Source organism: Dasypus novemcinctus, chromosome 20 (assembly GCF_030445035.2).
Source record: "Dasypus novemcinctus isolate mDasNov1 chromosome 20, mDasNov1.1.hap2, whole genome shotgun sequence".
Lineage (NCBI taxonomy): Eukaryota > Metazoa > Chordata > Mammalia > Cingulata > Dasypodidae > Dasypus > Dasypus novemcinctus.
In genome coordinates this window covers 34,312,268-34,339,790 of record NC_080692.1, presented here as the reverse complement: position 1 = coordinate 34,339,790, position 27,523 = coordinate 34,312,268, and the positions used below count along the sequence as shown (strand labels likewise).

Here is a 27,523-nt window from a genome sequence, read left to right as displayed (position 1 = left end):
ATTTGATTCATAATCTGATAATATATTTAGAACCCCAGATTTCCAGCGGATATAAAATACCTCCAATAATAGGTCAAATAAATCACATTGTGTAACCAAATTTCTCTTTTTCTCCATCTTAAATTTTGTCTTTCAAGTGGGCTGTCCTTTGTGACTCATCTTTGTGAGGAGATAAAGAAGAATCCACCTCTACCTGTTTGTATAAAAATACTCACCCCAGGGAGTGGATGTAGGTCAAGCAATTGAGCACCTTCTTTCCACATGGGAGGTCCCGGTTCAGTTCCCAGTGCCTCCTAAAAAGAAGCAAGCAAACAAAAGAAAAAAACCAATTCAGGGGAGCTGATGTGGCTCAGTGGTTGAATGCTGGCTTCCCAAATACAAAGTCCTGGGTTCCATCACTGGTCCCTGTACCTCAAAAAAATATATATGTACTGATCCCTGGGTCTCACTTCTCCCAAATTTTTATTTCATTTGTCTTGGCTACATTAGGATATTAAAAGTTTCCCAGGTCATTTTAATGTGTAGGCAAGATTCAGAACTCCTACATTAGCCAAAATGCCCCTCCATTAATATCAAAGTGAGTTACTCGTTTTTAGTGAATTTTGGACAATTTACAAGGTACTGTGCTTTTTTCTTTTTTTTTTTAAGTAAATACCAGGGCTTGAACCCAGGTACCTCATACATGTGAAGCAGGTGCTCAACCACTTAGCTACATCTGCTCTGTAAAGTATTATACTTTTACATACTTTAGTTATCTGATTGTATTCTCACAGTTACCAGTAAAGAACTTGAACTTCTGCTTCCAAGATTCCTCATTCTGTACTAGTGTTCTGCAAAGGTTATTGCCTCACCATTCCCACTTGATACTTGACTGTTTGACTGTCACTTCAGGCAGGCTAGCATTTTGATAAGGCTGTTTCTCTTCACAGCCACACACATCAAGTTTTTATGAAGTTGCATTATTTGTTACCTTTTGAAATCTGTTGCTTTCTGTGCCTTTCAGGAGCCTATTAAAATTTGAAGAATGTTTGGTAATCCCATAGAGTTGTGGAAAGGTCTCTTCCCTAGAAGCTTTGCTGACAGATTCTTAGACTTTGGACAAATACTTAACATTTTATAAAAGGGACATTACATACCAGAAGGCATGTAACTAAATGGTAATACTGCATCATCTATGAGATATGGATTTTCGCTGGCTGATTTCGCATTCCTCACCCTGCCACTCTTTCCAGTGCAAATACAGTTTTTGCTCCTCTCTGCCTCCAGGTGATAGAGATAGACACTAGGTCTTGACAGTTGATTAAATGTGAATATTGGCCCAATGGATAGGGCGTCCGTCTACCACATGGGAGGTCTGTGGTTCAAACCCCGGCCTCCTTGACTTGTGTCGAGCTGGCCCATGTGCAGTGCTGATGCGCGCAAGGAGTGCCATGCCACACAGGCGTGTCCCCTGCGTAGGGGAGCCCCACGCGCAAGGAGTGTGCCCCGTAAGGAGAGCCGCCCAGTGCGAAAGAAAGTGCAAACTGCCCAAGAATGGCGCCGCACACACGGAGAGCTAACACAACAAGATGACGCAACAAAAAGAAACACAGATTCCCGTGCCGCTGACAACAACAGAAGCGGACAAAGAAGAAGACACAGCAAATAGACACAGAGAATAGACAGCCGGGGTGGGGGTGGGTGGGGGAAGGGGAGAGAAATAAATAAAAAATAAAAAAATAAAAGTATATTATTTTATTTCCAAATATCTGTGAATTTTTCCATTGCCCTCTGTTATTGTGGTTGGAGATTATGCATTGTATGATTTCAATACTTTTTAATTTACTGAGACTTGTTTTCTGACTCAGCATATGGCCTATCTTAGGGAATGATCCATGTGCACTTAAGAAGAATGTGTATTCTGTTTTTGTTGGGTGTTGTGTTGTATATATGTCTGTTAAGTCTAGTTGGTTATGAGTATCATTGAAGGCTTGCATTTCTTTGTTATCTTCTGACTAAATGATCTATCCATTATTGAATGTGGTGTCCTACTATTTTTTAGAACCATCTGTTGCTCCCTTCAAAGTTGTCAGTATTTCCTTCATATAATTTTTTTTAAAGATTTATTTTACTTATTCCTACCCCCCTCTCCCCACCATTTGCACTTGCTGTCTGCTGTCTGTGTCCATGTGCTGTATGCTCCCTGTGTCTGCTTGTCTTCTCTTTAGGAGGCACTGGGAACCCAACCTGGGACCTCCCATGTGGGAGAGAGGTGCTCAATCACTTGAGCCACCTCAGCTTCCTGCTTTGTTGTATCTCTCATTGTCTTTCCTCTTTGTGTCTCCTTGTTGCATCATCTTGTTGCATCAGCTCACCACACCTGCCCGTGGTGCCAGCTCACTGTCTTGCTCATCTTTTCCAGAAGGCATCAGGAACTGAAACTGGGACTTCCCATGTAGTAGCTGGAAACTCAGTTGCTTGAGCCACATCTGCCTCCCTCCTTCATATAATTTGAGGCTCTCCTGTTGGATGCAAATATATTTATAATTTTAACATCTTCTTGTTGAATTGTCCCCTTTATTAGTATAGAATAACCATCTTTGTCCCTCTTAACTGTTTTTTTTTTTGGAGTTCAAATGGTAGGCATTTTATTTAAAGGCCTATTAAAATTTATAAGGGCTTTTACTCAAAAGATTTTAAACCAAATATTCTTCCATAAAATTTTCCATTCCTTACCTTATTAAGAAATTAATTTATTGAAGTTTATCATTTATACATAAACATACATAAGCAATAAGTGTATGATAATAGTTGTGAACTTCCAAAAGAAACATATATAACATCATTCACCCTACCAGCAATAACTTGCCGTTTTTAAACCTTTTTAGTGATTAAAGAGCATTGTCAAAATATTACTACTAACCAAAATATTTTTCCCCAAGCAACCCTATTATCTTTATATCATTTATACATTGACATACATAAACTATTAAGTGTATAGTCAAAGTTGTGAACTTACAAAGCAAACATGCATAACATCATTCAGGGGTCCCATATATCAACCTTCCACCAACACCTTGCATTATTGTGAGACATTTGTTACAAATTATGAAAGAATATTGTCAAAATCTTACTATTAATCATAGTCCTTATCTTACATTTGGTGCGTTTTTCCCCCAACCTACCCTATTACTATTTTTAAAATATATTTTTATTACAGAGGTTGTAAACTTGTAAAACAATCATGCACATGTGCAGAATTCCCAAACAACACCCTTCCATCAACACACCACACTATGGTGGAATGTTTGCTACAGAGAAGATAATATCAAATGATTGTTACCATGCTCATAATGTATGTTTGGCTCACATTTTCCATACTGCCTCATTCCTCTTAACTGTTTTTGACTTAAAGTCTATTTTATCTGATTTTAGTGTAGCTACCCCAGCTCTCTTTTGGTTACTACTTGCATGGTATATGTATTTTTTCATCCTTTCACTTACAAGCTACTTTTATCTTTAATTTAAGTGAGTCTCTTGCAGGCAGCATATAATTGGCTCTTTTTTTTTTTTAATCCATTTTTCCAATCTCTGCCTTTTGATTCATGAATTTAATCCGTTTATATTTAAAGTCACTAATGATAATGCAGGACTTTTTTTTTTTTTTTGCAATTTTGCTATTTAACCTTTGCATGTCTTATGATTTATGTCCCCCAATCTTCAGTTAATGCCTTCTTTCATATTTATTTGATTTTTTATGTTGTACCATGTTGAGTGCCTTCTCTTTTCTAATGATATGTTTTTCATCTGTTTTCCTTGTGGTTACCATGGAGTTAAAATTTAACATCTTAAATATATAATAAACATATTTGGTTTGATACCAATTTAAACTTCAATAGCATACACATATACTTTTCCTATACCTTTTCATCCCCCACCTTTTTTTTAATTGTATTTATTGCCACTTATATCTTTTTGTACATTGTATGTCCAAAACCATTCATTTATCCTTATTTTTCATTTATTTGCATTTTAGCACCTGTAGGAAGTAAGAATTGGGGTTACATACCAATTACATTACAATAATATTGGCATTTATAATTACCCATATGGTTGCCTCTACTGCAGGTCTTTATTTATGTTGGTTTGTACCATTGTCTAGTGTCCTTTCCTTTCAGTCCGAAGAACTCCCTTTAGCATTTCATGTAGAACAGGTCTAGTGGTGATGAACTCCCTCAGCTTTTGTTCATCTGGGAACGTCTTAAATGCTCCTTCATTTTTGAAATATCTGCCAGATATAAAATTCTTGGTTGGCAGTTTTCTTTCAGCACTTTAAGTAGTTCAACCCACTGCTTTCTTTACTCCATAGTTTCTGATGAAAAATCAGCACTCAGTCTAATTGGCATTCCCTTGTACATAATATGTTGCTTTTCTCTTGCATCTTTCAACACTCTCTCCTTGTCCTTTGCATTCATTAGTGTGCTCGATATATGATGGGGTGTATTTTTCTTCATGTTTACCCTAGTTTGTGTTCTCTGGGATTCTTGGATGTGCATATTCACATCTTTTGCTAAGTTTAGGAAGTTCTCTATCATTATTTCCTTAACTATTCCTTCTTCTGGGATAATGCTTATATTGCATAATGCTTTTATTGGTGTGCTTCACGGTGTCCCAAGATGTCTTAGGCTATTTTTACTTTTTATAATTGTTTTTCATCTCCTCAGTGATTCATTTTAAGGGTCTTGTCTACGAGTTCATGAATTCTTTCTTCTGTCAGCTCCAATCTGCTTTTGACATCCTCCTATGAGTTGTTTTTTTTTTTTTTTCATTTCAGTTATTGGGGTCTTGAACTCCATTAGTTCTGTTTGGTTTCTCTTTAAACTGTTTTGCTCATATCCTTTAGCTCTTTCTCTGTGGTTTCCTTCATCTCCTTAAGCATTTTTAAGATCATTTAAAAAAAAGACTCTGATAAGTTCCACATTCTGGTCTTCTTCATTGGCGTTTTATGGATTTTGTTTTTTAAAGATTTATTTTATTTATTTCCACTGCCCTCATTGTTTGCGCTCACTGTCTGTTCTCTGTGTCCGCTCATCTTCTTGAGGCACCGGGAACTGAACCTGGGACCTCCTGTGTGGGGGAGAGGCACTCAATCGCTTGAGCCACCTCGGCTCCCTGGGTAGTTGTATCTCTCATTGTCTTTCCTTTTTGTGTCTCTACTTTGTATCATCTTATTACATCAGCTTGCTGCGCCTGTTGCTCCAGCTTGCCTTCTCCATGAGGCCCTAGGACCGAACTTAGGACCTCCCATTGGTAGGCAGGAGCTCAATCACTTGAGCCACATCTATCTACCTTATGGATTTTTATCCTCTTCCTTTGGGTGTGCCACCATTTCCTGTATCTTTTTTGTCTTGTACTCTTTTTTTGCACACTGCATAGTTTGATATTTTAAAATGTTGACTCAAATTTTTTTCCTTTGATGTCTGTGTCTTGATTTTGTAACCAACTGGTGATAAGACAGGAGGGCTGAAGCTCAACTATTAGGAAGGGCTGCCTAAGGTGAATGCTGGTTGCATGGTTTTCCCTTTCTAGGCCTCTGTCTTGTCCTAAGCTTTTGCTTGTTAGCCGTTTTGGAGTTCCGCTGTTTACATGAGCTTGGCTGTTCCCTCTGTTTCTCAGGAGACACACTTCCCTCTCCTGGGTGTTCGAAGCCAGCAAGCTGTTGCCCCAAATCGTCCACTTCTACCGTTTCTTAAATTCCTTTGTTGTGTCAAGCTTCTTTTGCCTGCAAGGCAAGTTCTGGGAAGAGGGGCACACTGGAAAGGATTTTCGCCAGTCAGCCTTAGCCAGCTGAAACAGGGCCAGGGACCTTCGAAGGGGGCACAGGCGGCTCCACCGTGCCCTGGGGAGGGGATCGGAAGGGGTGCCTAGAACTTCTTCCATAGCTCTCCAAAGCTGAGCTTTTCTGGACTGTCAGGCAAATACATCCCTTCTACTAAATATATTCCTTGCAGGCCCGTGGAAGCACAGCATCTTTAAGTCTCCTCCGCCGTGGCCCCTGTCAGGGCCTGTTGAAACAATGGCCACCTCTGCCCTTGTCCAGGGTGGGTTGAAACAGTGGCCGCTCAGAGCCAGGGCCCCAGTGATCCAAAGTCACTAATCACAAGCCATGATCAGTGATCAGCTATGCCCACCCCTGGTCTTGGGGATGAGGATTTTAATTTTCCTTCTTGTCACCTGCGAGCTAGCTAGGGCTGGACCCCACAGTAGCATGCTGCTAGAGTGGGGGATGGGTGCAGGTAGCCACTGCACAGAGAGAGCAGTTCACTGTTCTTTACCATGATTTATCAGTCCTTTCCTGTCACAATTTTTTTTTTAAAGAAAGTACTGGGATTTGAACCTGGATCTTAGACGTGAGAAGCAGGCGCTCAAATCACTGAGCTACACCCCCTCCCCTCTGCCACTCTTCCCTGCATGCTGTACAGTGTTCTTGTGGTCTCTGGAGTTTCAAAATAGTTGTTTCAGACAGTTGTTACTACCTGTTTAATAGTTTTTTTTGTAGAAGGACTGAATCCTGTAGTTCTCTGCTCCATCTTCCCACAGTTCTCATCATCAAAAAACTCTTGCCATGACATTTTAGCCACTTAGTAGAGGAGCTGAGATTAGAAAAAGGCCTCCTGAGTCTTACCTAGGCTACCGTGTTTTAACAATTCATCATAAAACCTTACTTGTTTTTAAGCTTCTGGAATTGGTTTTGGCTTCAAGGGGCAAAGAAAATGAGCAAGGGGCAAAGAAAATAGGATGGAGGTGATTGGCACAAGGAGATTGAAGGAAACAGCCTGTGATGGTGTATTTTGTGATTGTAGTTTTGAAGTTCCTGCTTTACCATGAGTGGTACTGAGCAACGGGCCTGTAGCTACCCCTTGGCCTGGCTACTATCCCGTTTTTTTGAGGCCCCAGCGTTGTTTTTAGCCCCAAGGCCTTGGAAGCAGGTGTGGTGGGAACTTGAAGACCTGAAGGCCGAGCCTGGAATCTGTTGAAGACTTGCTGTGCATGTCTGCTTAGGCGCCGAGAACCGTGGCCACAAGGACGACGGTTGTTGTCAGAACAGTTGGTGCTTTTCATTGTGAGGAATAAAAGTCAGTGTATTTCACTGCAGTGCTTATAGTACATTTATTTTGGAAGCTATAAATTAAAGCACATGTTCATTAAGTAAAAGTTATTTTCAAAGTTCAGGTTTATAGTCATAAGTGCATGATTTAAAATGTAATTTTTCTTGTAGTCTCCCCCCAACATTTTTGCTATATAAAAGAATTTTTGTTAAATTCTTTTGTAAAGCAGAAGTTCAGCTTTTATCTGTGGGTACACATGGATTTCCATAGGTTGTATTCGTGTGTCTTCTTACCCACGTGCTCACACACTTCTGTTAACTGTATCGATTGCTAAGCAATGCAGGCAGAGCAGAGTCCCTGAACAGGCTCTCAGGGTTCTGAGTGTGTCTTATATCCTTTGCAAATATTCTTCATGCTTTCTAAGGCTATGGAAAAAGAGTATAATAAAAATACCTTTAATTTAGTTATACAAACTGAATATTAGCTGCATTTTTAGTATATCCGTCCTTGGGTGTGTTTAAGGTTCTACTTTATGTACTGTTCTGAATACAGTTTGGCATTCTAGTTTTACTTGTTTTAGCATTCATAAATTTAAAATAGATAAAATCCCCAAATCTACAAACTTGGGTTCAGGTTGAGGTGGTTGGTGATTTCTAATTGGATTCCATTTCCTGTTCTAAAGCCTGCTGGTACCTTCTGGAAAAATTAAATTATAGCCACCCCCCTTCTCTATTAGACTATTGCAAATTGTCCGGATGCTTACTCTGGTCTTTACACCTTTAGTAATTGAGCTCTTTGTCAGGAAAGTATATCATATCTTTCATGTAGTGGAGTTTCGCTTTGAGGGTGGGGTGGGCTAAGGGTGGTACATGGGTACAGATTAGAGTGTTAACCACACCCTTGAATACAGTCACCTGATTTACAAAGGCCATGTGTGAAGTAGTTCACACACCTTCTGACAAGGAAAGCACCTTGAAAGTGTTTTTATTTATTTTAATATAAAGATCCTTTAAACTACCTCCTTGTTGTATAGGTTTATTTAAGTATATAAATACATAACACTGTCCTTGATATTTTACTACATTCCATGGGATAAAACTGAGTCTCTCTAAATATTAGGTGTGTAGCACGTTTGTGTAGTTGGCAGAATAGTGTTAGTTTAACATTAATGGTAATCTTTTTTGTTACAATATTTCTTTTCATTTCCTTGCCAAGAAAAGTACTAAGGTAGGAACTACAGCTTCTTTGCAGTTTTAGAGAAGAAACTATGCTAAACTTTTTATCCTTTTAGTTTGTTTTGATACTGTTTAGACAGTTGGCTCACATCCACTTTTTTTTTTTTTTAAGATTTAGTCTTTATTTTTTAAATTTATTTAGCCCCCTCTTCCCCAGATGGTTTTCTTATCTGTCTGCTCATTGTTTGCTTTCATTTCCCAGGAGGCACCGGGAACGAAACCCAGGACCTCCCTTCTGGGAGGCGAGTGCCCAGTGGCCTGAGTCACATCCATTCCCTGTGGGCTGCAGCATCTGCTGGTTTGTGGCATCTGCTCGTTTAGGCATCTGCTCATTGTAGTAGTGCAGCGTCTAGCTCGTTGCAGTAGGTGTGGCATCTGCTTGTCTTCTTTAGGAGGCACCAGAACCCAAATCTGGGACCTCCCATGTGGAAGGCAGGCGCCCAACTGGTCGAACCACATCCACTTCCCTATACTAAACTTTCTGTATATATTTTTTCACACTGGAATTAAAAGGTCAGTTGCCTGGGGAAATGCATAATTTTCAATAGATACAGCCATAGTTCTGAAGAAAGCCTGAATATCTGCCACATCTTTTATTGGCATTTGCCCAGTTCAGCCCCAGGCCTCAAGCTATTGGCATGGGCAGAGATGGACAGTCTCCTCAGTGCTCACATGGCCCACTCTCACCTCATAAGTGGGCTTCAGTGACACCCTGTCAGGGAGGCCTTCCCTCTCTACACTCCCACTCTTCCTTCCCTGCTTTATTTTTTTCCTCATGGCATATATCACCATCTCTCATACAAAAAGTTTTTTGTTTTCTTTTTTTAATTTTGTAGTTGCTGTTTCTTGTGAATCTCCCATTGCCAAATTAGTAGCTCCAGGAGGGTAGGGATTTTTGTCTGTTCCATTCATTGTTGCATCTGCAATAGGAGCCTGGTAACTATCTGTTAGTTGACTGAATAAGTCTCAGTAGGCTGACAAACCCTAAACTAGGATGCACAGTCAGTCACCATCTTGCCTCTGATTGGCTTGTTCTGAGTCTTTTTTCCTGCCTCCAGCCCACTTTATCCCTAATATCCTTCCAGAACATTTTCTGCTTCAACTCTCAGATTGAACCCCAGCCCCTTGTCACATTTTTCCTTGTCCAATGAGTGTTTCCATTTGTACTCCAGATGGCCTCCACCCCCAGGCCCGTTCCTTGCTGGTGGAGTCCTTAGCGGCCAGCCCTGCAGGGAAATGCTAAATGTAGAGGAGTCAGTGAGGGAGTCTGTAGGAAAGGTGGTCACTTGGAGAGTAAGTGCTGTGGGAGAAGCAAAGAGGAAGGTGGAGAGGACAGCAGGGGAGCACAAGTGGAAAGCAGTGCTAAGAAGACAGGAGAGTGCTAATGGAGAGGCGCCAGTCCAGCAGAAACTGTGGAATCGGGAGTTTTCTCACAGACCTGGGCTCTGCCTTGGAGAGCATATTTCTGGAAGCAGAGGCATTGTATTTTGTCTTTGAAAGAAGGCTGCTAGTCCAGCCTGTCTGTGGATCCTTGAGATCCATGTAAACCACCTGAGCCTCCGGTAGCACGGGGTGCTCTCAGCAGTGAGATGTGGCTGGGCTTCACTGGGCTAGCTCCTGTTGTCCCCTCACTTCTCAGAACATGTGTCCTCAACTTTGGGGTAAGGATTGGTCATGACATGAATAGGCAACTGAAAAGCATATTATGCTCATACAGTCTACTTAGCTTTGGTGAGGGAAGTTTTTGTTTTTTTGTTTTTTAAATTTTTATTTTTATTTTTTATTGAACTTATTTACAAAGTGTCAGCCCTCAGAATTTCAGTCAGTATTAACCCACAGCATAGGAGGCAGAGTGGCTTTTATCACTGTGGAGTGAAGAGGGTCAAAACCTGACATGTTCTGGCTTGCTTCCGGACGTCAGCAGCCTACTTCTTCTCATGATTTGCTCAAGTTTTCTTTGTTATTGAAAGACTGTTTGCTGTATTTTGTTACCCCTTTCTTCACTTTTATTTGAGGGAAAAAATTAAGACTGACTTGTCATTTAATAAAAGTAAATTCTAAAAAAAAAAGTAAATCTCCCCTGACTATGTCCTTCCTATAAACTCTCTGAGATTTTGAACTTAAGCTCAGCCAAATAAAGCTAAATCACTTTTAAGCACCCCATAGCCATAGGATTCTTTCCCTTTCCCTGAGAATTTCTCTTTGTAGATGAGAAGTATTTAAAATGGAAGGAAACCTTTCCAAGGGGGAGCCCCTCCCTCCTCATGGACACCACTTTTGAGACCAGCAGGTGCATCCTGGAGTCTTATCCCTTGCCCTCCCTGCTGTAGGCCGTGCTGAGGGGAGCGGTGCAGGGGAGGCAAGCACATGGGCTGTTGCTGATGGCTGGACATAACCCATGGGTAGAAGGGAAAAAAAACTTGGGAGAAAGTTTCTTATCCAGGGTTGGTATGCTTGAGCTAGAAGCCAGAATCACATATGTAATGTTAAAAAGAATTATGGCTATGTGATTATACCAAATACCATTGATTGTACACTGTGGGTGAATTGTATGCTTTATTAATATGTTATCAATAAAATTGAATTGTTAAAAAGAATTATGCCTCATCTGAAAAGAAGAGGGAGATGCTTAATAGAATCATTTAAAAATAACTTTAATTGGGAAGTGGCTGTGGCTCAATCAATTGGACTCCTGTCTACCATATGGGAGGCCCTGGGTTTGCATCCCGGGGCCTCCTTATGAAGGCAGGCTTGTCCACTCTCTGCGGAGAACAGCCGGCCTGGGCGCCGCAGAGTGCCGCTGGCCTGCAAGCACTGCAGAGAGCCAACTCAGCAAAGTGATGCAACAAAAAGGGAGATAAGCAAAAACACAGAAGAGCGTGCAGCAAGTGGACACAGAGAGCAGACAACAAGCAAGCCGCAAGGGGGGAAGAATAAATAATAAAAAAAAAACCACCTTAATCGTTTTTTATTTTCTGGTTGGGCACCAGCTTTAAAGGCTAAGGGTACTGAAGAAAATCTAAACAAAGCCCTTTTCCTCTTAACTAACTCTAATGTCAAATATTGATTTTTTAACAGTTGGCTTTCATATTGTTATTTTAATTAAAACATAGGCTTATAGTTTTCAAACATAACTAATTCAATAGTTACTTTACTGTTGATAGACCATATTCTTGTAAAGTTGCCGTTAAAGTGATTTAATAAATTAACCTCTACTGATTTTCATTAGTAACTGAATGAAATCTAAAACATAACACAAATTAAATATAAAGACCACAGTAAAACTTTAAAAATTGTATATCGAAGGGGGAAAGTTCTTATACAAGGTATGTTAATATTAAATGTTACAAAATATAGAACAAATTGTTTGCCAGAAGTGGCATTTCTTTAGGAGATTTGCCCTTTCTGTTCCCTGATCTGTATAGTCATTTTATTATCCTGGCATGTTGCCACACTCTCTATCCCTAGATAAATAAAGTCTTTTTAAAACTTTTACTTCTGAATGTGAGATACTTTGCAATTGTTTGTTCAGTAGCCCTGATTAAAGTTAATTGGCTTTGGTATGACTTTAGGGATACTTTTCATAATTCTATGGATATGACCTGTCACATTTATAGATTTCTTTCAGTCACAGTAGTGCTTAGAGGATATTGTTTCATTAGGCTGATAGGAAACAATTTGCTAGCCTTTCAAGCACACTTTTCTGAATTATTGTTCAGCATTCAGGTAGACCGCTGATTGAATAAGAGTGGTGCTAAAGGAATAGAGTCGTCTTTTAAGGTTACAGTATTTCTGCATGTTTTATTTAGACTTCAAAAAATCCATGTATAGAAGACAAATGGGTATGTATTGTAAGTAGAAAAAACCCTATGCAAAACAATGTATGTACTGTAATTACTTGAACAAAACAGATAAAATGAGTATGCCTTTGTGTTTTATTCTGTATTCATTAAAAAAAATCTTTGGAAGAAATCAGAAGAAATTAATAACAGTGATTATCAGTTAGGGGGTAGGGGTGGGAACTGGCCAAGGAAGGGAGAAAACTTTTTAGTATGTTCGTTGTTACCCTTTAAATGTATTTGTTGGAGTTTGAATATCATGGTGTTTTTAACAGCTTTGTTAAGGTATGCCATAAACAGTAAAAATTTTTATACTTTTAATTATTTTGAACTATGTGAATATATTGTCTACTCAAAATTAAAGATATTAATTCGAACTTTAAAGATTGGCTAAGTAAATATGTAAATTGTGACGCTGGTCTGCCTTAGGTTTTGTTATATGCATTTGCGCCTTTGCTGTTCAGTCTAAAAATTTTTTATTCCTTTTGACTTCTTTGTAGAAAGTTTGGTAAGGTTAGCTTGTTGATTTGCCAACTATAAAGTATTCTCTTGTCATCTTTTAAATGCTGCCTCATGCAGAATATTTTGAAAACAAAACTACTACAGACATATCCCTGATCTCAGAATATTGACATTTTTTCAGAATTAGACAGTGATTGTCGAGATTTTCTTTCTTTCTTTCTTTTTAATTAGAGTTGTAGCCCATGATCAGGATTTAATAAAAAAATCTCTCAGTGTAAGTAATTGAGATTTAAGGTGTTTGTTACTCCACCCTCCTCCCCCCTTGGCAAGGCTGCACCTCTAACATGATCAATTTGAGGCTACAGAAAATCAGACCTTGAGCATAAAGGTATAACAAGAGGGCTCCAGTTGGCCTTGGTACTGCACTGAACAGGTGAAACTTTATCCTCATTTCACTTCACCCCTTTGCTTCCATTACATCCTCATATTTGAGTCCCTTTGACCAGGCCTTTTTTGGTTGGGGACAGGGTTTCATATCTGAACTACTGACCAGAGTAAGTCAGTACTGGGTCGCTAGGTAAGTGACCATTTTCTGCCCTGGAGAAGTGTTTGCTATAGCTCATCTTTGGTTTCAGTGATTTGGGCTTATGAGATTTGGCTGAAGGGAAGCAAAGATGAGAACTTTATAATTCAACTTTTGCATGTTTGCTGTCATCTCCCTCCCTTTGTCCCTTGATCTGCTAACCCAGATAACTGCTTTGTCCTATCCTGATTTTATCATCGAGAGGAGCCAATCAGACTGGGAGACTCAATGCCATTGTTGGAATCAACTTCTCTTGTTCTGAAGTTTCTACTTTCTTTGCCCCTTGGGTACCCACAAGGACAAGTCACGTCATTCTTTCCCAGTCCAGTTCCATTACGGGAACAGGTACTTAGGGAAAACAGGGTAACCCAGTAGGAGGAGCCCTGGTTTAGGTGTCAGTCTTTATTGCTGTGAACTGTGTCACTGAGCAATCACAAATTGATTCAATGCTGTATTCTTTTTAGATGCATTGCAAAAGTTTATTAGGTGCTTATCTAGGACAAATACTCTGCTTTCTTCAATTGATAAAAGAGATGACTTTTGTATCTCATTGCCATAAAACAATACTAAAAATAAATAAATTACTGTAATGAAGCATTTTCAGTTTCTTGGAAGAGAAGAACTGGACAAATGCATTAAATGGAGACTTTTTGTGATTTGTAAAATATGGGGGGTGGGGGGGTGGATGAGATGATCTGTCTGATCCCCCTAGCTCTGACATGTGCATATGGGCATAGCTTGGTTGAGGCTGGATTAGAACAGGATGGGTGATGTCTTTTAGATTCCAGATACAAGACAGCTCTGGTCAGCATGTGCATCTTTAGAGAATTTTCCTCCTTTCTCTATGTGATATGTAGTTGCTTCTTTACCTACTCACTTTAGATAAATTCGATAATTTTGTCCTTATTAGAAACTTCGTGAGGAGACAAGGGCATTATTACATTCACAATTATTTATTTATTTATTTATCTATTTATCTCCCCCCCTTCCCCTCTGCGGCTTGCTTGCTGTCTGCTCTCTGTGCCCATTTGCTGTGCGCTCTTCTGTGTTTTTGCTTGTCTCCCTTTTTTGTTGCATCACCTTGCTGAGTCGGCTCTCCCCGGCGCTTGTGGGCCGGGCAGCTCTCTGCAATGTGTGGGCGAGCCTGCCTTCACAAGGAGCCCCGGGACGTGAACCTAGGGCCTCCCATATGGTAGACGGGAGCTCAGCTGATTGAACCACAGCCACTTCTCCACAATTTTTTAAAAAATTTATTTTATTTATCTCCCCCACCTCCCTGTTGTTTGTGCTCACTGTCTGCTCTCTGTCTTCTGTTTGGGAGGCACTGGGAACCGAACCTGGGATCGCCCATGTGGGAGAGAGGTGCTTACTTGATTGAGCCACCTCAACTCCCTGCTCTGTTGTATCTCTCATTGTCTTTCCTTGTTGCATCAGCTTGCTGTGACTGCCCATTGCGCCAGCCCGCTGTCTTTTTCGTCTTCTCCAGGAGGCAGTGGGAACCAAATCTGGGACCTCCCGTGTGGTAGGCGGGGACTCAATCACTTGAGCCACATCTGCTTCCCTACATTCACAATTCAAGGATGAAGAAATTATGGTCATATGCTTTGCCAAAGTTATTTAATAGATAAATGGCAAGGCAGCTTCTCTTTATATCTTGCTCCCTCTTCTCCATGCTTCAGTTTCTCATTTATAAGTATAAAATCAGGAAGTTGGAGGACTCTACTATCCTGATCTGAAATCAGTTAATCAAATGTTTATTTAGAATCTTAAGTTGTATTTGGAGCAAGGAGGATTTTACTTACTGTAATAATATAAATTGGGTATCTTATGTACTTAGCAATATGGGGGTAAGAAGTAAGATATAGAACTTCCCAAATAGCTTATCTTCTAGAGGTTGTATGCTGATAGTGGACATCTAGTTTTATGTAGTAGAGGATTTACTATAAGCAGAGGTAGACCAGGGGACATAGGCATATGAGAATATTGAATGTTAGGGTGAGGTCCAAGGTGTGAGCACGAAGTTCTAATACTAATTAATACTAATACTAATTAATCAGTATTAATTAGGGAATGGTCCATCACAGGGAAGCATTGGGCTCTGAGTTGCTGACCCAGAATCCCAGGTTAAGATGTAAGGTTTTCTAAGGTTTTAAGTCAGTGCTTCTCTTAAGAATGAGGTATAGAAAGTGAGGGGGGGAAGCTGATTTGGCTCAATGGATAGAGTGTCTGCCTACCACATGGGAGGTCCAGTATTCAAACCCACGGCCTCCTGACCCACGTGGTGAGCTGGCCCATGCACAGTGCTGATGTGCACAAGGAGTGCCCTGCCATGCAGGGGTGTCCCCCGTGTAGGGGAGCCCCACGCATAAAGAGTATGCCCTGTAAGGAAAGCTGCCCCCTGCGAAAAAAGTGCAGACCGCCCAGGAGTGGCGCCACACACGTGGGGAACTGACACAGCAAGATGACACAGATTCCTGGTGCCGCTGACAGAATACAAGAACACAGAATACAAGGACACAGAAGAACACACAGCGAATGGACATAGAGAGCAGACAACGGCGGGGCGGGGGGCGGGGGCGGGGAAGGGAAGAGAAATTAAAAAAAAAAAAAAAAAGTAAGGGGATTGTACATAAGCCAACAAAAGGTCCAGGAACTCAGTACTGGGGAAACAAGCAAAGGTCAGGGGAGAGGGTCATCAGGCAAGGATCATAGCTGTGGGGCTGCCTGGGATGGCTCTGGAAGCGTGCAGTCAGCTCAGGTCTTGCTATGACAAGCTTACCAGCCATTTCTAGCCCTTTTCCTTAAAAGGCAGCTAAAATTTATGGAACCCCCTGTTTTCCTACTTTTTATCCTCTGTGAGGACAGTTTAAAGCAGGGGTTCTAACAAGGGGTTTGTGAACTTGAATTGCAGTTCAAGAAAACATTTTTCCTGTGGGCTCAAGTTGGTGCAGTATGATGTGTTAAACAATACACAGTATAGCTTGAACTTAGTAAAGGGCCCATGGTTTTCACCTACCTGGCAAAGGGTCTGTGGAACAAAAAAGATCAGGAACCCCTGGTTTAAAGGGATTGCTGTTTGTGTGTAAAGGGACTTACTTCTGAGCACTCATCACAGTAATTCTCAAGCCATCAGGAAACATTTTTGTCGCAGATAATTCGGGATTGCTAACTTGGTCCCTAAACTGTCATTCTTTATGCTGTTTTCCAAAAATAAGCAAATAAGGTGGAGGGAAGTCATTTGGCATAATAATACTTCTGGCAATTTTTTATAGCCTTTTTAATTTCGTACAAGTTATTTGGTGCTGGGCCCTGGTGATATAATTCATAAATGTGTCTTGTTTAGTCTTTGTTTTTTGCAGTTGAGGTAAAATTGAATTATCACTAGCACATTTTTCTGAAACCGTACTTATTTGTCCTTTTTGTTTGTTTGTTCAAATGAAATTAGATTTTGCAATTAGATTAATGGAGTAAATATTATGGATCATATACTCTCTAATCTGATGTTCTTTCTTTTTGTGACCCCATGTTTTGTTTTCTGTCTCTCTCTCTCCACATAGGCTTTCAGACCAGGGTAAAGCTGTTGGAGCGAAGGAGCAAAGGTAAAGAATGATGTAATGCAGTGGCTGCCCCAAAGCATCTTTTGTTGTGGAATGGTTATTCCAGCCATCTCTTTATGAATCAAATGTGAGGGGCAGCTTTGTGGAAGGAGTCCTTTGCAAGAGCAAGCACATCAACAGGAAAGAGAAAGAGACATTCACTTGGAGGGCTCTTGCTGAAAATGGGTTTAACTCTCCTTTTGCCAGTCACCGCCAGCCTGACCTCATACATTTTTAGCACAATGGAGTGGGTGAGCCTTTGAGCACACCACCGTTACATCATCGTGGCAAATTAAAGGAGGTGGGAAAAGAGGACTTATTGTGGTCATGGCCCATGAGATCATTGGAACTCCAATTGTTTCTGAGAGATTGGTGGCTCTTCTGGAAAGTGGAACGGAAAAAGTGCTGCTAATTGATAGCCGGCCTTTTGTGGAATACAATACATCCCACATTTTGGAAGCCATTAATATCAACTGTTCCAAGCTTATGAAGCGAAGATTGCAACAGGACAAAGTGTTAATTACTGAACTCATCCAGCATTCAGCAAAACATAAGGTAAACTGACCTTCCTTCTTTCCTCCCTCTCTCTCACCCTTTTAAAATAAATGAGCACACTAAATGGGGAAATTAATTGAAACTTTATTTTTGAGGGGAGAAATTAATTGGAGGAAGTTTCAATTCCTTTTAAATTTACTTTGTGGTACCTCAAAATAATTTACTAACTGTATTGTCACATTTAAGAATATTTCTGAAGTATACAGAAAAGTTAACTTGTTTTAATTTGGGTAGGTATGATGTTTTCTTACTAATGGCTTGCTAAAAGTTTTATTAATCATTATTTTGTGCTATCTACAAATTTAACGAAAGGAAAATCATTGTTTTCAAGTGCTTTGGAAACAAAGTAGTAACTGATTATAGTAGAGGTCCTTTTTATGTGTGGGAAGGTAAGGTTCTATTGGTCCCAGGAAATAACTTTCCTGGAAAGTTATTCCTGGGTTATCAAAATAATCATCTTTGTGATAAAGAAGGTTATTTCTTTTCTTCAGAAATAAAAATGAGCTAGTTTTAATTTTATTAAACTGATTTCTTTGTTATGCATAAAACATTTTTAAAAGTATTTCTTTAGTTCAAAGTTTATTGTGTTTACTTTGCATATTATTTTATTTTATGAGCGTTATCTTTTTATAGTATAAAGTTTTGTTTTTTTTTTAAGATTTATTTATTTACTTAATTCCCCCCTCCCCCGGTTGTCTGTTCTCTGTGTCTATTTTGCTGCATCTTGTTTCTTTGTCTGCTTCTGTTGTCGTCAGCAGCATGGGAAGTGTGGGCGGCGCCATTCCTGGGCAGGCTGCTCTCTCTTTCACGCTGGATGGCTCTCCTCACGGGCGCACTCCTTGCGCGTGGGGCTCCCCTACGCGGGGGACACCCCTGGGTGGCACAGCACTCCTTGCATGCATCAGCACTGTGCATGGGCTAGCTCCACATGGGTCGAGGAGGTCCAGGGTTTGAACCGCGGACTTCCCAAGTGGTAGATGGACACCCTAACCACTGGGCCAAGTCCGCCGCCAGTATAAAGATTTTTAATCTGGAAGTTTTGAACTATATCCACACAGAATTACATGGATTTGTCTTTTAAAAATTGATTTTTATGATGTGTGCTCAGTTTATTTAGTAAGGTGATTGCAACTATTTTTATCGTATTATTAACTGAAAACAGGAAGTAGCTGCTAGGGATTGAATGGTGTCCTCCACAGAAGACATGTTCAGGTCCCAGACTCTGGTCTTATGGGTGTGAACTCATTTGTAAATGGGACCCTTAAAGCTGTTATTAGTTAGGTGTGCCCAGACTGAAATGCAGTGGGCCATAAACCAATATGGCTGAAGTCTTTATAAGCAGAGGACGTTGGACATAGAGAAGCTACAGTAGGAGTAAGAAGGTGGAAGTCAAGAGAACCTGGAAGTCAAGAGAACCTGGAAATTGGAAGTCAGTGGAACCCAGAAGAGAAAGGAGAAGATGTCACTATGTGCATTGCCTTGTGATAGAAAAGCCAAGGAATCCCAAAGATTGCCAGCCAGTCAGAAGGTGCTACTCCCAGGAGGTAGCAAACCTTCTAACCTCTGAAATCTTCAATCAGTAAATTCCTGTTGTTAATCCAACCCATTGTATGATATTTGTTTTAGCAGCTGAAAAACTGAAACAGTTGTGGTACTTGAAAGTGGTATCTTGTTACTGCAAACAACTAAAAATGTGGAAATGACTTTGAAATTGGGTAATGGGTAGAGACTGGAGGGGCTTAAAAATGAGTGAGACATTACTGGCACAGAGTAACTCATCAATAATTGGTTGACAAATGCAATGAATGTGCTTTACTGATGAAAGGGGACGTTGGTGTGGGAGGAGCGGGTTATATGGGGACCTCTTTTATTTTTTAATTAACATTTTGTGTGATCTATTTATCTTTTTTTAAAAAGACAATTAATAATAATAATAATAATAATAAAACCAGTTGGCCCCCAAAAAAATTTTTTATTGAGAGCTATGTAGGTGTTTGTTTGTTTCCCAATCATGCATGCTAATTTAGTTAAAAATTGTATTTTTCCCTCCATTGGTGCAGGTTTCAGCTGTCTTTTGAGGTGTGTGGGGGGAGGTACAGTGAAGGACGAGAAGTGGAGAAGTGTGTGGGTAGCATGAGGGTGCAGGAATTATGTGGAGCCCAGAATGACATCCTGTGTACAAGATGTTTCACTGACCAATGGGGCTGTGAAAGCAAATGTCTGATGTTAATCACGTGACTATACAAAGTGTTTGGATAATGAGAAATGTGATGGTTAGGCTAATGTGTCAGCTAGGCCAAGCAATGGTGCCAAGTTGTTGGGTCAAGCAAGCACTGGACTACTTGTAATACAGGGCATTTCATGGACATTAATCATCAATGAGTTGATTGCAGAGATGGCTGGTTACATCTTCAATCAACTGAAGAGACTGCTGTCAGCAATGAGTGATGTCTTATCCAATCAGTTGAAGGCCTTAAAAGGAGAAGAAAGAGAATTCCCATCTCTACTTTGGACAGCTCGTGTCTCCTAAGGAAATCATCAGGGACCTTCATTGAGCCCCTGGCTTGCAGTCTGACTTACAGAATTTGGACTTGTGCATCCCCACGATTGTGTGAGACAATTTTATAAAATCTCATACTATTTATAGATATCTCCTGTTGTTTCTGTTTCCCTAGAGAACTCTGACTAATATAGGTAAGATCTGCAAAAAGGGATGCCCCGAGAACAATTAGGATATTAAACTGTTCTGTGTGGTACTGGGGTGGTGGACTCTACATTTGTCAAAACCTATGAACTCTACTTAAAAATTAAGAGTGAGGGAAACGGACTTTGGCCCAGTGGTTAGGGCGTCCGTCCACCATATGGGAGGTCTGCGGTTCAAACCCCGGGCCTCCTTGACCCGTGTGGAGCTGGCCATGCGCAGTGCTGATGCGCGCAAGGAGTGCCGCGCCACGCAAGGGTGTCCCCCGCGTAGGGGAGCCCCACGCGCAAGGAGTGTACCCGTGAGGAGAGCCGCCCAGCGTGAAAAGAAAGAGCAGCCTGCCCAGGAATGGCGCCGCCCACACTTCCCGCGCCGCTGACGACAACAGAAGCGGACAAAGAAACAAGACGCAGCAAATAGACACCAAGAACAGACAACCGGGGGAGGGGGGGAAATTAAATAAATAAATAAATCTTTAAAAAAAAAGAAAAAAAAATTAAGAGTGAATTCTACTTAAAAATTAAAAGTAAAATCAATAAATTTTAAACATTGCTTTTTAAAAAAATTAGTGAGAGCTGCAGAGAATGTTTGTATTGTCCTGGAAAATACATAATTCATCACAAAAAGAGTGTTGGTAGAAATAAGAATGTTAAAGGTACTTCTTATATGCCTTTAGATGGAAATGATGAACATGTCATCGGAAATTGGAAGAAAGGTGATCCTTGTTATAAAGTGGCAGAGAACTTAGCAAAATTGAGTTCTGATGTCAGATGGGAGGCAGAACTTGTAAGTGATGAACTTGGATATTTAGCTGAGGAGATTTCCAGGCTAAGGATGGGAGGTACAGCCTGATTTCTCCTTGCACCTTATTTATTTATTTATTTATTTTTAAAAAGATTTATTTATTTATTTAATTTCCCCCCCTCCCCTGGTTGTCTGTTCTTGGTGTCTATTTGCTGCGTCTTGTTTCTTTGTCTGCTTTTGTTTCTTTGTCCGCTTCTGTTGTCGTCAGCGGCAGAGGAAGTGTGGGCGGCGCCATTCCTGGGCAGGCTGCTCTTTCTTTTCACGCTGGGCGGCTTTCCTCACGGGTGCACTCCTTGCGCGTGGGGCTCCCCCACGCGGGGGTCACCCTTGCGTGGCACGGCACTCCTTGTGCGCATCAGCACTGCGCATGGCCAGCTCCACACGGGTCAAGGAGGCCCGGGGTTTGAACTGCGGACCTCCCATATGGTAGACGGACACCCTAACCACTGGGCCAAAGTCCGTTTCCCTCTCCTTGCACCTTATAGTGGAATGAGAGAAACTGAGGATTGAAATGTTTTTGGGTTTTTTTAAGATTTTATTTTATATATTTATTTATTCCCACCCTCCTGTTGTTTTTGCACTCACTGTCTGCTTTCTGTGTCCATTTGCTGTGTGTTCTGTGTCTACTTGTCTTCTCTTTAGGTGGCACCAGGAACCAATCCTGGGACCTTCTGGAGTGGGAGAGAGTCACTCAATCTCTTGCACCACCTCAGCTCCCTGGTTTGCTGTGTCTCTTATTGTCTCTCCTCTGTGTCTCCTTTTGTTGTGTCATCTTGCTGCGCCAGCTCTCTGCGTGGGCCAGCACTCCATGTGGGCCAGCTTGCCACAGGGCCAGCTTGCCTTCACCAGGAGTCCCTGGGAATTGAATTGAATGTGATAGACAGGAGCCCAGTTGCTTGAGCCGTATCTGCTTCTCAAGGATTGAACTGTTAAGCATTAGGAAATCAGCAGCTGATGATTTGGAAAATTCTCAGCCTGTCCAGATAGTATCCTCTGAGACTAAGGCCAGAAGTGGCTCTATCAGGGACCCTCCTGAACTCCTGGAAAGTTGAGTACCCAGAGAACAAGGCTCCATGTAAGAGTTTTAACCAAATAACCCTTTGTTAAAGAAGGTGTAGCAGGAAAGCAGCTGTGGTTCAAGCAGTTGGGTGTCCACCTATCACATTGGGAGGTCCTGGATTGGTTCCTGGTGCCTCCTAAAGAAGAAGAGCAAGACAGCGAGCTGACATGTCGAGCTGATGTGATGGGCTGGCACAACAAGATGACACAAGACACAACAAGGAAAACACAACAAGAGATACAAGCAGGGAACAGATATGACTCAAGTGAGTGGGCGCCTCCCTCCTACATGGGAGGTCCCAGGTTTGGTTCTCAGTGCCTTCTAAAAAAGATGAGCACATGATGAGCAGATAGCAAGTGCAAACAACAAGGAGGGGAGAGGAGAAATAAGTAAATAAAATAAAAATCTTTATTAAAAAAAAAAAGGTGGATCCAGTCAGACATTTCAGAAGAATTCAGAGTTGGAAATGCAACTTTCCAGGAAGGATCTGTGGAGAGTTCTGTTGTCTAATGCTTTGGACCTGCTTGAACTACAAAACAAAACTGACAAGATTTTTGTTTAATTGGTGTGAGCAGAACCACTGCCATCCTGGACCAAAAGTGGCAGAGAAGGAATGAATTGAAGAAAGAATTACTTCAAGAGAAGAACCTTGGAAGCCAAGGTCTGAACCAAAACCTCAGGCCAAAAGTGCCAGCCCACCCATGTGCATGGAAAGGGCAGGTCCTCCTCTCCGCTTGGAGGGGCTGGGCCTTGGGCCCCATGCCATTGTTCAGGCTTCCACCCCAGTGCTCAGAGATGGTAGGGCCTGTGTTGCTGGTGTTCAAGGAGAGCCTGGCAACCATCCTGATGCTTGGAGAGGACGGGGCCTCTCCCCCAGAGTCTGGGGAGAAACGGCTGCTGTGCAAGTACTTGGAAGGGGTAAGGCTGCTGCTCCATCAGGCCTGGAGGACCAAACATCGACCCAGAGATGACTCTCAGACGTTATGGAGTTTGCCCTGCTGGGTTTTGGATTCGCTTGGGACCTGAGACCCTTGTTTTCCTTCCAGTTTTTCCCTCCGGGAAAGGGAATGTCTATTGTATGTCTGTCCCACCATTGTATATTGGAAGCAGATCACTTGTTTTCTAGTTGTCACAGGTCTATCAGAGAGAGAAATTTTTCCCAGAATGGACACCTATATCTAATTTTGATATGGACACCATATCAGATTGATACGTGTGTATAACATTGTTCTAAAATAGCTTAAGACTTTTGGAATGTGATGGAAAACATGTACTTTGTCCTTGGGAATAACAGGCTTTTTTGTGATCTGGCAGGGAACTCTAAGGGACTGAATCATCTCCCCCATAAAAGGCATGTTCAGGTCCCAAACCCTGGTCCTGTAGATGTGAACCCATTTGTAAATAGGACCTTGAAGTTTTAAAGCTGTTGTTAGTTAAGGTGCACCTAAACTGAATGAGAATGGACCTTACTCTAACATGGCTAAAGTCCTTTTAAAGAAAGGGAAAAATTACAGAAAAAAGCCACAAGGAGCGTTCTGAAGTCAGTGAGCCCAGAAGAGAAAGAAGATGCCACCATGTACTGTGTCATATGATAGAAAAGCCAATCCATTGTCTGGTATTTGTTTTAGCAACTAGGAAATGAAAACAGCATCTGTTTGCTTCAATGCCAGTAAAATGTCCAGTCCTGCTCAGCCAGTAGTTATGGGATTATTTTCTTCACCTTGTTTCTAACAGCCTCATATTTGCATTTTAGGTTGACATCGATCGTAATCAGAAGGTTGTAGTTTATGATCAGAGCTCCCAAGATGTGGCCCCTCTGTCTGCAGACTGTTTTCTCATTGTACTTCTGGGTAAACTGGAGAAGAGCTTCAGTTCTGTTCACTTGCTTGCAGGTAAGGTTTGTGGAGGATTCAGAGGACTCAGAATCTCATCGTGCCAGATGAGTAAGTCATACTGCACAGTGAGCTCAAACTACAATAGGTCATTGCTACTTTAAATTTGTTGGGTAAAATGATCTATTCTATAGCTTTTAATTGATGTAACTCTTCTATTTAATTAATCCTACATTGTTCAGTGTATTATTGACTTAGCTCAAATGCTTGTTCACTTGCTTGCAGTATTTATTAGCTAGAAGTGCCACAGTCTTCATATAGATAGCTCAAAGCCAGAACTTTCTATCCAGAGCTTTTTCCATTTGCCTGTGATCTAAGAACACCAGATGTTGTATATCTCAGCTCCTGCTGTCAGTTCTCACTCCCTGTGGCAAGAACTGGAAAGACTAGTGTTATGGCATCAAAACAACTTATGAAACATTTATAGTTAACATTGACTCCAGAGATCAGGTCATCATTCTTGGACATTATGCACAATGAAATAAGGAGAGTGTGTGTGTAGAATATTTCTCCTAAATAATTTAGGGGGACTATTTTAAAACTTATTACTTGGGGAAGCAGACATGGCTCAACTGATAGATTGTCCGCCTACCATATGGGAAGTCCAGGGTTCAAACCCAGGGCCTCCTGGTCTTTGTGGTAAGCTGGCCCATGTGCAGTGCTGCTGTGTGCAGGGAGTGCTGTGCCACGCAGGGGTGTCCCCAACGTAGGGGAGTCCCATACAGAAGGAGTGCTCTCCACATTGAGCTGCCCCCACGAGAAAAGTGCAGCCCACCCAGGAGTGATGCCGAGCTGACACACAAGGTGATGCAACCAAAAAGAGACACAGGGAAGCGGACTTGGCCCAGTGGTTAGGGCATCCTTCTACCACATGGGAGGTCCATGGTTCAAACCCCGGGCCTCCTTGACCCATGTGGAGCTGGCCCACGCTCAGTACTGATGCACGCAAGGAGTGCAGTGCCACGCAGGGGTGTGGAGAGCCGCCCAGCGTGAAAGAAAGTGCAGCCTGCCTAGGAATGGCGCTGCACACTTGGAGAGCTGACGCAGCAAGATGATGCAACAAAAAGAGACACAGATTCCCATGCTGCTGACAATAACAGAAGCAGACAAAAGAACAACACGCAGCAAATGGACACAGAAAACAGACAACTGGGGTGGGGGGTGGGGAAGGGGAGAGAAATTAATAAATCTTAAAAAAAAAACGTATTGTGTATTTTTGTTTGTTTTTACAGTAAAACAATTAACTTCTCAACTTGCAAATATTCAGTGCCTAAAATGATTTTATAAAGTACATGGAAAGGACTAAGTAATTTTTATCTATCCTGAAGGAGGGCACTGAGGGTTTCCATCTCATCAAATTCCAGAGCAGGGTGTTCATCTCTGCTTCTGCTGTTTTGCAAACATTACTAAAGCTCTTTTACTCACACTGGCTCACAACAGAGAATACAATTTGACAATGCACAGTAATCTTTAACAGAAAGCTGTTTGGTGAGGTAGATACTGCCAGAGTAATGGAAAAATTGGCTATTGATAGATACCATCGTTTTCAAACCTTTCATAATTTGTTGCAAGGAGAGTTCAGTGAACTTGGTATTATTGGCAATTAATGGTTTGAAATCTAAGCATTTCCTGTTTAAGAAAAAGAATCATGAGTCTATGTATTAACAGTTTGAAACTCTGTAGCTTGGTGGTAGAGGTGGGCACTCATTGGGCGGTAATGAGTAATCAGTGAGATCAACCCTAAGGACATGTGGTAGGATACACTGAGTCACAACATCCTGACATCCACATGTCATAAAGGAAATGTTTCCTAGACCTAAATGAAAGCCCACTGAGTCAGCACCAAGCACCGTATTAAATGTGTTGATAGTACCATATTCCCAGCCACATCTCCAGAACCTGGCATTTCTTCTAGCACAGAAGGTAGCTTTGGTGTTGGGATTGCCTTGTTTAGGAGTATCTGAGCAGCCAAAGCTCTTTCTGACATTAGGGAGAGTTCTGGCTGGTTAAAAGCCTCCCCAGCCTTCTGAAAGCCTCTGAACAACTGGAAATTCTATTGGTCAGTAAATAAGTCTTTTCCTCAGGGTAGACAGAAAATTGGGATAAATGGAAAGGAATGCTGGGGAAGGTATGGCCATCAATTCTTGGCAGCCTGTTTCTTTGCCAAAGTCCAGCTGCTCAGAGGACATGCCAGGGATATGAGATAAAGGACATCTCAACAGATGTTTCTTAAATATTTTGCTTTGGGGGAAATAACTGCCTGTAGAAAAGCACACTAACTTCTCACAGGTGCTAAAGGAAATTACAAGGTCTTTGGAGACAATTTTCACTATAAACTGACTATTCCTATCTGCAGTTACAGATATGTGTCATCATCATGTGGATGTGATAAATAGACAAAGTTGTTTCTTGGAGTAATTTTTGCATCCTTTTAGATGTTTCAGCTATGCTGAGATGATTGAGGAAGAAAACATTAGATATGTGAGATGGTTTTTATGGTCACTAGATATGAGAGTGAAGAATTGTGGCCCAAATTCCACGCACACTCTCAGACACCCTTACCCCGAAAAAAAGACTTTGAAGAAGGGAAACAAGGGATCCCTCCTCCCCCAGAAGCTTATAGCAGCATCTTAATGAGCTCTTTCCTTCAGACAAAAGAGATGCAGACTTCCTTGGAGGCCCTAGTTACATGGACATGAAAAATAACGGATAACTGAAGAAAGGGGATGGGATGTGGGGAATGGAGCAGACTTAGTTCTTTAATATGGAACAGGCCCTGCTTGGGGGATAGAACTAGCCTAGTAAATTTCAGCCTCAACCAGGTGAAAGGGGTTCTTTTGCTCAGATTTGACATCTAATTATCAGTGGGACCTGATTCTCAAGGATTTTCTGATCCTGAAATTTAGGACTTGGTTTTAAAATGGACTTTGTCTCTGCTGGCCTCATCTGTGGGCCCGTTCGGTCAGGGACTTTGACCCTACCTGATCAGCCTCCCCTTTTTCCAAGACCAGTCAATATTCTGAACAAAATGGCTAATTTGATAATCATAGATTGTTCTGTCACAAGTTTTTCATTATTACCTTAAAATCTTATTTAAAGCTTACATTGTTATTTCTCTTTTTCACTTGTTAGCATTAACTCCCATATTGGATTATTTTCCTTAAGGCTGAGGACTACATTTGTTTGTCTTGTTTTTCTTCTTCTTTTTTTTTTTTTTACATTTGCTTATCTTTATGTTCTCCTAGCACTTCTTTTCAGTAAATATTTGATAAATAAATTAGCTTACATGTACATTTTTGAACATTTATATTTTATATGATCTATTTTATTAGTTTAGGATATATTTGATTGTATTAAACAGTAATGAAACTTAATTGAAAGAGTAGAGAATGTATGGGATTGTTTTGACATAAATGATTTGCAAAATTTATTTGTTCAAATAGAGCAGACATGTAGCTGCTATTGGAAAATGACCTAATAACAAAATGTTTTCATTTATTTGAATAGATTAAACATGATATTAAAAGTATAATAAAAATATTGCTGCACTTAAACAATGTTAATTTTGTGTGGTCCTTAAATGCCAAATTTTAATAAGGAAGAGCTAACAGCTCTAGAAACACAGCTGTATTCATAGCTGGATACAAGTCTTGAATCCATGTGAACTGAGAACAGTTGGAATAATTTTAATATTATTTTATATGAAAA

At 41.0% G+C, this 27,523-nt stretch overlaps 1 protein-coding gene across 5 annotated transcripts in view; it reads left to right on the top strand.

The window, feature by feature from the left end:
• DUSP16 (dual specificity phosphatase 16) overlaps nucleotides 1–27,523 on the top strand; it is a 94,855-nt gene that overhangs the window by 23,124 nt on the left and 44,208 nt on the right. For all 5 annotated transcript variants that reach the window (XM_058282809.2, XM_071210175.1, XM_004468268.5 and 2 more), the window contains exons 2-3: nucleotides 16,765–17,358; nucleotides 23,677–23,815. In XM_058282809.2, coding sequence (XP_058138792.1) covers nucleotides 17,131–17,358; nucleotides 23,677–23,815 — 367 coding nt within the window. In that variant the 5' untranslated portion in view covers nucleotides 16,765–17,130. The remainder of the gene's footprint in view (nucleotides 1–16,764; nucleotides 17,359–23,676; nucleotides 23,816–27,523) is intronic.